We start from the raw sequence: 14,623 nt of genomic DNA on the forward strand, positions 1-14,623 counted from the left end.
AGGAGGAACTAGAACTAGAAGAAAAGATTTATGTTGCAGAAGTTACTTTCTGAGGTCAAAACTAAAGATGTTTTTTTTTTTTTTTTCTCCAAACAATAACTTTGGATGTTGCTCATATTGTCATTAATAATTGTTGTTACAGAATAGAAACCACATTTTAAGTATAATGCTGAAGATTTACATGTGGAGTCCGACATTCTCGTGCTCTGTATTTAATATATACAAAATGACAGTGGTATCAGTCTTCTCATCTCACACTTGGCAAGAAAGTGACTGAGTGTATTTCTTAGGTTCGTTCGAGATGAACTGCGCCTCGCCTGTAAAGTGGACGAGAACAGGTGGCAGCAGCTGGAGGCGGGGACAAAAAGCTGCGGTCAAGTCGGACAGTTTCCAGCCGTTTCCAGCAGCCTTCAGGCTAAACAGGAAGTCACAGACACTCACGCCCTGTTAGGTCCGATTCCGATTTAATAAAATGTTATCAGACCCATATATCAGCTTGTACACAGTCTCCAGTTGTTTTATTATGACAAAGTAGCTGTCAAAATGCTCTGCAGGCGATCTGTTGCTGATGTTAAACAGAGTGTAGATGATCCATAATCTGAACAGATTTAGTCTCTCTGACTTCTAAACATGACTATCAGCCACACAACATGTGTTCTGTACAGAATAAGCCTTTAAATCAGACAAATAGCAATTCAAATACCTGTAATTCAAAGACCATAAAAGGTTTATATAAAACATAATGTTGGGTTGATTCTGAACCAATCATGAGAGCCAGGCGTTTCCCATCATGCCCTGGGTCTTGCAGTCGGTGAAAAGCAACTGCGCTGCCTGCGTCTCAAACCTGCGGCCGCCTTGATCTCGTGAGGTTATCGTTGCCCACGTGTGCATGACGTCAGAGCAAGTCGGCATCAAGTCGGACACAAATCTAACCGGCATGCATTTGGTGGTGATCGCCGGTGATCGATTCTGCCTAGCTCACCTCGAACGGGCCGAATGTTTCAGTAGCCTAACCTTAACACCTTTACGTTGCACGGCAGCTGGAATCTCGCAATATCACGTGATCCCACGAACACAAGATCACACTAAAATCTTTCCAAGTAGGCTAATGCCTTTGTTTTCCGAGCCACCGTGGTTCAGGTCAATCAGCATTCTGTAAGGAGCTACTGGCAGCTACGGAGCAAGAGGCGACTGTTGGTTTAAAACAACAATGGCAGCTCCTAAAGTTTAGTGTAGATGCTGCAACAGCATCTGTTGTATCAGAACTGGAAAGTTTTTCTTCATTAAAAGAAGAGCAAAGAACGGCACTGAAGGCTTCCTCGATGTAAAAGTTGATGTAAAATGTTTTCGCTCTTCTGCCGACTGGCTTTGGCAAGACTTTGACAGACAGATGGTTCATCAAATCCTGCCAAGTATTTTTTTTTTTAAGCGTTTTTCAGTTTCTTTCCAATGACCGCTTCCCAAACTGTTTCCAATTACGGCGCGCCGGTTAGTAAACCTGGAGCATGTGAAAAGACAAACATAGTGATTTTCTTATTTCTCCATAGAAAATGTGCCAGTGTAAATTCCATTTTTACAAACATAATTTGTATGAGAAAGTGATGCTGTGGTGCAGTGATTGATGCTTAATTCACTACACCTTGTACTTCCGCATGTCTGCTGGCCTGGCAGGCACCAAAGCTCTGGATGTCCCCATTTAAAGAAATCCATTAACTAAACATGACTCCGAAGCAGGTTACCTCCTTTATTGGCTATACTGAAAGTCTGATTTACTACACTGCACTGCTTGTCCGTTTCTGACATCATGTTATTGAAAGTCGGGTATTGATTTCCAACGCCCTCTAAAATCTGGAGTCATGTATGGATAACATTTACACGTACTTAATAGCCTCCCATTAATCTCTGCAGGGGAAGTGCAATTTTTCTTTTTTGGTGGAAATTGCAAAGCCTGCCCTAAAAGCACGCTCTGAGTAAACAAATCAATACCCTTCATGCAACTGGAGACACATATACACTACTCGAAAGTCATTAATATTCACAAATAGTCAATTCTCGTCATGTCTGGTGTAATCAGGTCAGATTAAGGAACCATCTTGTCTATAAACTACAACCCGCAAAGAGGGAATGATGGTGAGTGAGGGTGTCTGCCTGAGCCTGATCTGGAACCAAAGCACTGCTGACCACTGTGCCGGCAGCTGGTGATATATGGTGTGTGTGTGTGTGTGTGTGTGTGTGTGTGTGTGTGTGTGGGGGGGGGGTGTAAATTAAACACATTCTCCTACCAGCACCTGTGGAGTTGATGATTGCAGTTTTTTTTAGAGACGTTGTAATGATAAACTGCTTGTGATCCATTGGGAAAGCAATGTGCTTTGTCATCTAAATGAGATTAATGAAAACGTTCCAGAAACTCCCAGTCCAGGGCTCGCTTACAAGTGACCTGCTGATAAGTGTGGTGTCAAAAGATCTTATTAAAAGAGCAGATGACTAACTACTCAGTGCTCTAGAGAGAGCTTTTGGGATTCTCCAAATGGAGCCATGGCGTATTTAGGACTAAATGGTGATTGGTTACCCTTATTTCTTGTGATGAGTTTTATGTTTCTGTTAATGTGTATTGTTCATGTATATAGATATTGATTCTACTCAGTTGTTAGTTTCATAGATTTGTAACTATATTTTGATCTGATGCTATTGTATCACCCCTGCTCCAAAGAGCACCTTGTTTTTTCAACCACTACCAAAAATAAGTGCCTCTTTTTGTCTTGTCTGTTCAGTGGTTTGTTCTTTGCAAGATTACAAAAACTGTGCTTTAAATATGACTGCTGATATAATTCCTAATGGAGGTATCTCTCAATATGACACACTATTTGATTATGCACATTATGCATATAGACTGCAAACTGTGTACTGCTACTGTCATGTCAAAAAATAAAGGGGAATTATGGGCAATGCTTATTAATGTAAATGAGATAAGAAGTGGGAACCAGCATTAGCTTTATTTGATAGCACTTGCACTCCTAAATTGAAAATAAAGAAAAAAGCCTAATAAATACATTTAGCAACCTGAGCCGTGAAAATAACTTCAAATGCCAAGCTTCCCTTTCTGAAGCTGCACAAGATACTTTTTTTTAATGTTCAAGCTAATTTAATTCATTTTCTGAACAAAGGTTACTAAAATGGTAGCAGTGTAGATGTCTGAAATGATTCAGCCCATCCATATCCATGAAGTAAAGAGATTTCAGCATGAGGCCAGTTATTGCTTTGCTCAAGGACGCTTTGATGCAGCAAAGACACATTCACCATTTCAAGGATTCAAACTGTGACCTGTCTTTCTGCCACCTGCTACCATGCCCTCCAAATGGCCCACACTGTCCAAATCTATAAGAATTGAGAGTTTTAGCTTGGTGAACTGCAGGAGGGGTTACAGCCAAGGCGTACCTCCTATGGGGAAATTCTAAGGCTAACAAGCCATCACCTTCCGCTAGCATTCCATTGACTGCCATTCATTTTGGCGTCACTTTGACAGTGAATAACTTTACATCTGAAGTGTTTAAAGACTCTATTTGTCCATTGTTTATTTCTAAAGAAACACACAATGTATAAAAAGCTCCATTACCTTGTATCTCATGTTATGGCTCCATAGCAGGTGTTTTTGTAAAAAATAGGCTCACGATTGTGTCATAACCACGCGACTTTCTTTCGCACAGTAGAAAAATTACCGTGTAGTCAGGAGAAGCTCACGGGCAATCGGGGGGACATGGAGGCATACAGTCAAGGGAGAAGCCCATAGAGAGTCCATGAAAGCATCGGAACAAAATATTTTAGCAACGTCTTGATGGATTGGAAATACTTCGGTATGTGGCAGGTGAATTCATATGAAGTAACATTTATCCACGAACAGATTTCTCTTGGCACAGCTACCAGAAGACTTACAACTTTCAGACAGGTTGCTCACGTCACATCTACGTCGTCAAGCTCAGTTTGAGGCTGCACAGCAGCTGCACAGTAACGCTCAGCCATCACCGGAAAAGTGCTTCTAATTCACTTCCACTGGTCTCCGTTGAAGTCTATGGCGTCGCCGGGTCCATTTATTTTTATTTTTATGTCTACGGTTACAGTTAGGAATGAGTCAGAAGAACGCAAACTGGAAATTTGCGTAAAAGGTACCCCTTTTGAACCCCTGAACATAGCTTGACACTGTCTGACAGTATCATTTCTATGCTATTTTATATGATGTTTGAGAGGAATATTAAATTCAGCCTGATGTTTTTTGATATCTTTGGAAATGTTCCACTTAAAGTGAAAATACAATTATGTTGCTTTGAATTGGATGCCTAACATGTGGTTGTACTGCCTGGTCCACCGGTGGGTCAGTGACGCTGTAGGAACTACTTTAAGTTTAAAAGTTGTCTTTGGGACGTTTGAAAGTTTTTTTCAACACCGTTGTTATTGAAAACATTGTACCACGATAATAAATCGTGCATATCAAAGTACTTTTGTTTTCCCATAGAAAACAATTGAGTTAGATGCAATTAAAATACCATATAGGCCTGATGCATTGGTTTAACCCTTGATTTAATAGAAATGAAGGAAACACCGACTAAGTCTTGTTGAAAAATAGAAATGATCAGTAAAGAGTACAGAATGGATTGTAAAATGTAAATTGAGCGCCAAGTGTATCATTCTACTTATTAATCACCAGAAGAGAAGACAAGATTATGTTCTCCATGAAGGCAAGAAAAAAGGATAGTGATGTAACATGCCAAGAAAATAATCAGGGACATGATTGAGACAAAAGAAATATATAAAAACCTGGACACTTACAATAAAACTGGCCAAGCATTGCCTATTCCCTTAAGTGGGGTGAATTGGTACACACCAACACCTTCTGAGGCAATGCTAAAAAGTGATTGCCTCCTTTAGGTTGGGAGCAAGTTGCTGCCCTCACTCATGGAGTTTTTCTGGATTTTGCTGACGACATAAGAGTATGATGGATTTTTGGGGCATTTGCAATTAGGAGTTTTCCTCCTGTGACAAAACATTCTCACTCACAACTCTTCACATATGACCGCTTGGTCAGGAACCCCCGGCGTCACGTTTTTAACGCTATTTATTTTATTTCATTCAGCACACAGGGTATGGTTAGGTTTAGGCAACAAAACTACTTGGTTAGGTTTAGGAAAAGATTGTGGTTTTGGTTAAAAATAAGTGTTTGTTACATAACTGTTACATAAATGTATGTGACATTAGTTTAGTACCTTATGTCGGTATGTTCGTAAGTTAAAATAAGTCAATGTTGACTTTTGGTTTCAAACGGGACCCAAACAGTGTTCTCCTGGGGGTAAAGTCCTGTGTGTTTGACTCATCCATCCACCCTGACCTCCTCCATAAGCGGACTTTGGCGCTGTTTATACTACGTCATCTCACAGCACTGCTTATACAGACACTAAAGAAGTAATTACTGTAAAAATGTTGAGCATAAATAATATCAAAAATAGGATACGATTGAAATCTTTGTCATGACCACAATATTTCCCTAACCGTAACCATACTGAAGTTGCCATGCACATGCCGTTGAAAGAATTTGGACACAATTCTAAAAAGAGAGGAAAACCATGGTTAACAGAGGGTTTGAAAAAAAGCTTATAAAAAGAAAAATAGACTATATAGGGAATGTATTGAACATCGAACTAAGCAAAAGGAGTACAAAAACTATAAAAAATGATCAGTTGTTGCAAAATTACAAAAATAATATAAAGGCCACCTGGAGTGTGATTAATGGGGTGATTCAAAAAACGTAGTAAAAAGGATTTTCCAACATACATTGACAAAAATTATACATTGATTGAGAATATCAAGGAAATTGTATATGAGTTCAATGATTTACTCCGGATTTCCACTGGATGCAGAACGTCTGCGGACCGGCTCCGCTGCGGAACGGCTCCGTGCTCCGCCGTCCGTCAATACCCACCAGGTCCGGATTTGTTGCAGCACGTCTGCGGCCATGACTGACAGCTGTAGTCACGAGGACCCACAAGATCTCGTGAATTCACGTAGAATAGAACCACAAAACCATCAACAGTTTGTTTCCATCCAGAGGAGTAGAGGGGAAACAACTCTGTGCTGTGTGTTCAAGGTGTAGTGCAGAGAAATATGATCCGCCGTGAGCACGGTGTATTTTATTTTGAAAATTAACCAGATTTTTATATTGTTTCTGTGCTCGACTTCCTGTCCCGCACTATCTGCCGTGTGCTGAATTGCTGCGGTGCTCTCCGGCGTCCGGCAAAAATAGAAGTTCTGCGTATCTGCTCCGGAGGGCTGCGGACCGCCGCAGCTGGGACGGAGTCACACATTGACTTTAATGGAAACCTAATGACTCCGCCGATGTTCCGGAGCGGATCCGCAGCCGTTACGCATCCAGTGGAAATTGCCGGTTAGGTTTAGATGTAGGCCCTAATATGGCAAAATAAATTAACCTTCCTAAAGATGGAGATGACAATTTGAATTTTGCATTTTGTTTTTAACAACAGTAACTCAATGTTTCTTGGGAGTTTGTGAGATTTTATTAGAAGTGGTCAGAAAGTTTAAGAATAAAAAAATCTTTGGATGGTAATGATATCAATATGTCACTTATAAAATAAGTATTTGACTATAAACTTAGCACAAAAAGTAAGGAAATTTGTGTTTGGTAGATTATTTCTCTGTGGTAACAATGCTTTTTGGCAATAAATCTTATACCGTTGGAAAGCCTGTTTAGTTCTGTTTAGACAGGAAAAATGGTGACAGGTATACTGTTGCAAATTATAGACCTGTGACTTTACTACCTCAATTTTCTAAAATATTTGTAAATTATTTATGTAAATTATGTACATTATTTGTAATCTGACTTGATGACTTTGTCGAGAAATATGAGTTACAGAATGATCACCAGTATGGGTTTAGGAGCAATAGATCAACATATTTAGCAGTGATGGAATTTAGTGAAAATATAGCAGGAGCAGTAGATAAGAAACAGCACTCTGATGGTGTGTTTATTGATTAACGTAAAGCTTTCAATACAATCAATCATTCTTCTTCAGAAATGCGAACATCACGATATAGGCGGTGTCACAAAACATTGGATAAGAAGTTATTTAAATGACATGTTCCAGTATGTAAAAATTAATAATACTGAATCCAATCTAAGACGAGTAACCTGTGGTGTTCCACAAGGGTCGGTAGTTGGAAGTTAATTCTACTTTATTTAAATGATATTTGTACGGTATCTAAAATCTTGAAATGTTTGCAGATGATACAAATGTATTTTGTTCAGAGGAGGATATGAAACGATTATTAAATACAATGATTTGATGTAAATAAGTTATCTCTAAATGAAAATAAAACTAAATTCATGGTGTTTGGTGGTATCGGGGCCAATTGTGATATAAAAATTAACTTAAATGGAGTAGAAATTAAAAGAGTATATGAACAAGCCATAAAGCTGGTTATTATTAATTAACAAATTCCAAATTTACAAGTTCCAGCATCTTAAAATTTCCGGATCTTGTATAATTAAAAACATTGGAACTACTTTTTTGCATTGTGAACAATGGCCTTCCTGTCTGTATTCTTTTTTTAAATTTAATAGAAGGTAATTATAATTCAAGGTGGTTTTGAAACTGGTAAAGTGAGGACTAATGTAAAATATAGATGCGTTTCAGTTTTGTTGGTTAAATTATGGAACAACTTAATGACGAGTTGAACATTTTCAAGTTTCAAGAAAGCTTTAAAATCTAAATTAATTAATGGTAATGAAGTAATTTGAAAAAAATGTTAATTGTAAAATGTATTACTAGGATTGTACTCAGGCATTCGGTTTCATTTAGTTTTGTTGGATTTCTGGGTGATTCTATGTTGATATGGGATGGGATAGGCAAAAATAAGCCTTGGCTTCAGCCTATTCCTTTTTCTTGCTTAGCTACGGTGGCAAATTGTGGGAAATAATTGTTTCTTTAATGTATGTTAACTGAAATAAAATTATTTGTTGTCGTAGTCCTCATCACAGTAGAAAGCAAGAGTGTTAAAGACATTGGAGAAAAAAATTAAAAATTCCAGGATTTTGCTGAATGGTCCAACATGGATATTCTTGTCGGGTGATAGAGTTGGCTGAAGAAGGAACTAAAGGGTTTTCCTGGGGAGAGGGACAGCTACTAGTCATAGACTGCTGCAGCCGCAACCAGGAAAACCGATAAGAGCAGGAAGATGGCTAAATGAATGAATGGATGGATGGTCAAACTTTGACTTTGAACGTTTGTCTCCATTTGCATCGTACATTTAGATGTACAGATAACATCATTAGAAGACTGAATCGATCGGTCACTTTTGTTGAGTCCCTGCTTGTACGTTTGAGTGTAAATAGCCATCAAAGACACGCCAGATGTCAGGCTTTATCCCAGCACATTACATCCAGCATGCACGACTACTCTGCTACCGCTGCTTAGATGTCATGGAAAATGAAAAACTAACAAGTTTGTAAGTAAAGAAGTTTAATCAAGATCATTTCTAATTAATTTAGTAGCCCATGAGTTTTTATGCATTTTTTAATGATAATAAAACAGAGGATTTGTTTTTAACTATTGTAGCTGATATAAATTACTTTAAACATACTTAATAGTGAAGAGGGTAATTTTTTTATCATTTTTTTTATTTCAAAACGGGAGACAGAAGTAATTAAACAAAAGTAATGAAAAAAGTCACCCCCTCTCTCCCCCCTTATTGTCTATCTACTATCACTATTCAATATTTGTTTTTAAAAAAGAATCTGAAAGAGATGGTCCAACTAAAACACTGTTGTGATGGTGAATATTTGGAATTTTGTAATTTATTTATTTTATTAGGACAATGAACATTAATCAACATTTCTGTAAATGACCAGTGTTAGCCAGACAGCTCATTTTCAACTGGTGAACGCTGGCTTTCTTCAGAAAATATTAGTATAGTATTAGTATGTGGAACCAAAAAACTAAATGTGAGGAGACTAAAAATCTCTAGGAAAAGAATTTTTATTTACAAAAGCTGGTAAGTTGTCCATTGAAATCACATGAAGTAAAATAAACACAGTTATTTCTGAAACAGATAGAAAATTGACGTGATTATCACAAACAGAATTACTGGAGCCCTTTCATTTCCATCACAGAAATACACCGCTCACAGACCACTTCTTCTACAGAGGAAGAAGAGACATTGAACAAATACAAGTTCTTGAAGACATCCAAACACTTTGACATGGGCTTACAAAATAACAACACAGATGGCATGTACATTCCTTTAGATTGTAAAAGTTATGTACACATTGGCCAGCACAAACATTGTTAAAATGACAGATCAAAACTGCACAGACACTTCTGTAACAAATAGATCTACAGTTGTATGCAAAAAGACTACTTTGTCCGATGCAAATACAGTATACAACATTAAAAACAAGTCTCTACCTAGAGTGTGTCAATTGTTAGTAGCAAATATTTGTCTTTTGTGGTTATTTTAACCTGTTTAACAATTAGATGAGTGGGAATCACCATATGAGGACAGGTACAGTAAGTTGTCCATCACAGAAACGCATGTAACTTTTAACTTTTTTAACTTTGCTGTTCTTGTCCTTTTTTGGAAAGATCCACCCATCTAGGCTTTATTATCTGTATGACTCCGGTCCCCAGTCGAGCACTACACAGACACTACCTAGGCATTAGTTGTAGCTGACTCTGACTTCTGCAATGGCGAGGGTGGACAGGGAGAGGACTTGGACACTCAGTTGTCCAACTTTTTAGTGCGCAGTGCACAGTGCTATGGTGTAGGAGTCCCAGAGAGTAGGCACTTGGACACAATCAACCCCTGACCAACAAAGTAACCATGAATTATGCCTGCGTCCAAATAAACCGTGTTATGCTACAATCGATTTAATTCTAGTATGCTATATGTGGTCTGCTGCTGTGGTTCACAAATAACAGAATTGATGTGGTGTTTGATCCTTCTGAACGTTTACATTCAACATAAATACATTCATGGACAGTAATTCTGGACCCCCAAAATTGCTCTGAAAATGACTGGTACAAAGCTGCATTAATCAGTACTTTTTATATTGAAGTTCTTTGTGATTTTGACTTATTTGAACCTGTCCTGTAATTGATTCCTCCAAGATGTAATGAAATATTTAGCTGAACTGAAATTCTGTCTGGGGTGTACTGGATGATACACCAGTGTAAATTTGTAGTCCTACACAGGAAGTGTGGTTCATTTTCTAAAAAAAATAAAAAAAATAAATAAAACGATATTGTTACCATATATGTTCATGCATGCATTTCTCCAACCACCATGACACAGCAGACTGCAGTTGCGCTTTCTAACCTTCCTCCCGGGGTAACGCTATTTTATCAGGTTATCATATCGGGCTTTATTGTTGAATCAAAAGACTGTAATAGAGAGGGGTCACAGAGAGTTATCTCTCAACTGTGAGCTTTTTTAGTCCCGTCACGGGACATTTTTTGATTGAATTTGATTGAAGTTATTGTGGCTGATTAGACTCTGCTAAGGTTGAAGGTGGGTCGGAGCAGACCACAGAGGATACCAGAGTTAACACCTAGCGTACTTTTATGAAGGACAAAGTTAACAACTCCTTTTGCGGGTTACAGCGTTAACAACTAGCTAGCCAGCTAGCAAAGCCGTAGGACAAAGCAACAGGTTAGTTTGTGTGTCAGCACCTTTTTAATGTGTAAACACTTAACATTTATTGTGTTACTTTGTAGATATTACAATACATTTGGCAATTATAGTAATGCGGTTGGACTTTAAAAGCTGTGTATGTGGTTTGGCAGGGGCACATGTTTTGGTTTTTGGGCTTTCTTTCTTGGCCGTTGGGCTGGTTTTGACGCATTATTATGGAACCCACGTAACTTCTAGGCAAGGCCCGCCCTACGAAGCAGCTCGATTGGTTGGGGTTAGGTATTGACCTCGAGGGGTTAGGGTTAGGATAGCCGATTGGTCAGGGGATAGGACCTGAACAAATCAGGTTACGTCACCTTGCGTAAGCATGGACACCAAGGTTATTATAGTTTTGCATTTTTCATTAGTTTTTATTTTTATTTCGTTTTGACTTTTTGTTTTCAAATTCAGTTTAGTTTAGTTTTTATTTTTTAGAAAATGCTTAGTTTTAGTTTAGTTTGTATTAGTTTTAGTGTTAGTTTTAGTCTTTTTGCGTAATATGGATTATTTGTCAGGGGCAAGATTCAAAAAGGTCAGAAAAAGTATTGTTGAATAATAACTCAACAAAAACATCATACAATTTTAGAAATATGGATTCACAATGTATTCAACAATAACACGAGTAGGCTACATAAAATGTGCATATGATGAGCACAAATATGTAAACAGTCTACACAAGACGCCGCAGTAAGTGCAAAATGTGTAAGTGACGTGTGCCAGGAAAAAAACCTAAATAGCCAATAGACTAAAGAAGACATACATGAACAGGTGTTTTGAACTTTGGTTGAGTAAAGTGGCGAACATTTTGAAGTAAATCTACTCACACAGTTGTGTAAACATCTCGGTATAAATAGACATATTAACCCACGCTTCCTCCCGCTTTTGGTGTTCCTGCGTATTTACTAACCAGCAGCTATCGGGTCGCCGGTGAAAGCCCTCCTGTAGTGTTCTCTGTCCTGCGGTTGTCTCTGTCATGCTGCCTGGCCCTGTACCCATACATCCATGCCCGTAACGTTACCGGGGTTAGCTTCTGTTTAGGGGAAAGGGGGTTTTGCGTTCTCCTTTACCTTGTTATGGTAAGCTAGGTTAGCCTCCTTCTGCACGCTTCTCAAATGTACTTTCAAATTCGTGGGATTTTTCCACATATTTTACCACCTTCCACTGCAAGGCTCATGCTTTTATCTGACACAGTCATAATCAAATAGGACACTGCCGCTTTCTTCCGACTTTCGGTACCGCCATGATGCCAGGCGAGGGGATGGACTATGTTGTGTTCAATTTGACATGGAATGTCGGAATTTCTGGGTTCCCAGTCGGAAACATAAGTCTCTGGCATAGACTGTATAAAACAGGTCTATGGTCGGAAATGTCAACTCTGAAAGATAACGTTATTTGCTCTATAAAAGACATTGACAAAGACGAAAACTAAGGACATTTACTTGATTATTTTATTTTAGTTAGTTTTGCAAACAGACATTGCAGTTTTAGTTAGTTATCGTTTTTTGTAATACCTTGTTTTTATTTTTATTTCAGTTAACGACAATGTTTTTTTTCCCACCTAGTTTTTGTTATTTCGTTCGTTTTCATTAGCAATTATAGCCTTGATGGACGCCTGTGAATGCTATTGAAGGGCAGGCCTTTCCTAGAAGTTGCGTGGGTTCCATAATAACGTGGTTTTGACATACAGACCTGGCAACCCTGCTATGTGGTCGTATGGGTTGAAGAACTTGTTGTTTGTGTAACATTTGAATTTTTTTCATCTATGTTTTGAACCCATCTCTGATGGGAGCAGTGGCGGCGCCAGATATTTTCTTTTGCTGGTGCTATGGGTTTGCTCGATGTTTTAGTTCCTTGTTTGAATACATTTTATATTTGCCATGAATCAATGCAGTTTGCACAGAGTAACCTTATTTGCTGGCTCAGTAGTTTATTGTGTTAGGTCTACTGGAGGCAGGAATGTTTTGCATGGGTTATGCAAACTGAATGTTAACACCTTGCCCTATTTCATATGTAAGCCAAAATCTTGTCATGACAGTATGACATGAAGAACATAAATCAATCGATACAGTCGTCCTCCTTATTCATCTCAGTCCAAATTCAATTACACTGTGGATCGACACCAGCATGGGAACATTTGTCTCTCCAGTCTAGAGCTGTCATCTATTCTGGAAATGTGACTTTAAGGAGTATTTTGTTTATTTTGTGCTTCGCCTGTCTCGTATTTAATCAAATTGTAAAAAAAAGATCACTCATTTATGGAGCTTTAATAATCAAAATGGCTCATTTTAGTCACTGAAAGACTTCAAATAATGTGCTCAAAAACACTGGTGATCATGTGTCCCAACAGCTTTTTTGTCATTTTGTACATAACAACACATTTACTCACATATTTACAGACGCACACCACTTCTCCTGAGCCCTGCTAGAGAACAGTGCTGATGGTGTCAAAGTCCTTGCTGATCTGAGAGCTGCTCGGCAGTGATTTGAGGTACTCCAGGTGCCTCCTGGCGTCCTCCTGATTGTGTCGCACATAGTAGATGACGTATGCGATCACCATGGTGAACCAACCGAACATGGTGATGAACATGGCCACGTCGGTGGTCTTGTGGTGAAAGTTGCAAAAGTTGATCCCTGAGTCCAGCACCTGGATGATGGATTTGCCCGCGTACTCCTCCTGCACCGCCGTGTGGCAAATCACCTCGTTGACTGTCTCGGGGTCCAGCCGCAGCTCCCTCAGGACCTCCTGCAGCGTGCACTCGCAGTGCCACGGGTTGTTCGACAGGCTGATTTTAGCATGTAGACGTGCAAAGGCCTCTTTGGGGACACTTTGAATGTGATTGTTTGATAGATCCAGGACAAGGAGGCTGTCCGAAACGCCTTGGAAAGCTCCAAGGTCCACAGTCTCGATGTCATTGTTGGACAGATCCAGCTCCTGAAGGTAGTGCAGTTCTCTGAAGGCGTGGCTTGGGATGTGGGTGATGTGGTTGGATGCCAAAAGTAGGACAACGGTATCTCTCGGAAGATCTGACGGGATGTTCTCCAGGTTGCGAGACATACATTGGACCACGGTCATGCCGCTCTTATCGATACAGTGACAAGTTGTGGGACAAGCCATCACTTCTGCACGCGCAATGAATAATCCAAAGAGCAAGCCCCACCACAAGAGTGCAAAGCCATCAAAGATAGGGAGTTTCCTGGGCATATCAGGCCCCGCTAAGTCTTGCATATTCAGCAGCGACCTCCTGCAAGTCCTGTCAGGCAAAAGCAATCATGGTTCCACCTGTGTCTTGTGGTTAAATGGTGATGATTGCAGCTTCATTAGCTTTTAAAAACTGCGAAAATGATCAGTTTATTCACACCAACCTAAGGGATAATCTTGAGATAATTCTTCAAAATTGATTTGATAGCATTTTATATAATCTTTTGAAATAGATTTCAAAAGAGCTCATCCAAAAATCAAGGCGCTCACTGAGCATATTCCGGCAGGGAACTGTAATCTCAGGTTTATTGTGGCGACGTTGAAAGCTTCAGAGAGTTCGGAGCAGGATAAGTGACATCGGAATCATCATGTTGTGCACTGAAAGAAACAAAGAGAATGTGGTTATTCTTGAACAGGAAAAAAGAAAATAGAAAGTTCTTCAGTGCAGCTGAAGATGGCAATAGCTGCCATCAGTGTACATGAAGAATCATCCAGACAGTGACTGATAGGGAAGATAAGGCATTTTCTAAGTGCACTGGCAAATGCCTTAGTCTGCCCAAATTGAGCTGAGTAAATGCTAGTTCCACAGTGTTCACAAAATGTATAATGTGATTACTGAGAAAAATCCATTTCACTTCTGCAAATCTCATAAAGGGACACAGGAGGCACACTCATGGGTCATCGGCAGCATTT

At 39.2% G+C, this 14,623-nt stretch overlaps 1 protein-coding gene across 1 annotated transcript; it reads right to left on the reverse strand.

Annotated features, from left to right (window-relative positions):
- Positions 1-11,223: 11,223 nt before the first annotated feature.
- LOC144525715 (leucine-rich repeat-containing protein 3-like) lies at positions 11,224-14,289 on the reverse strand. Its single transcript, XM_078262770.1, has one exon. The coding sequence runs from the start codon at positions 13,955-13,957 to the stop codon at positions 13,154-13,156; it is 804 nt and encodes a 267-aa protein (XP_078118896.1). The 5' UTR covers positions 13,958-14,289; the 3' UTR covers positions 11,224-13,153.
- Between the last annotated feature and the right edge of the window lie 334 nt (positions 14,290-14,623).

This window comes from Sander vitreus, chromosome 11, assembly GCF_031162955.1.
Source record: "Sander vitreus isolate 19-12246 chromosome 11, sanVit1, whole genome shotgun sequence".
Lineage (NCBI taxonomy): Eukaryota > Metazoa > Chordata > Actinopteri > Perciformes > Percidae > Sander > Sander vitreus.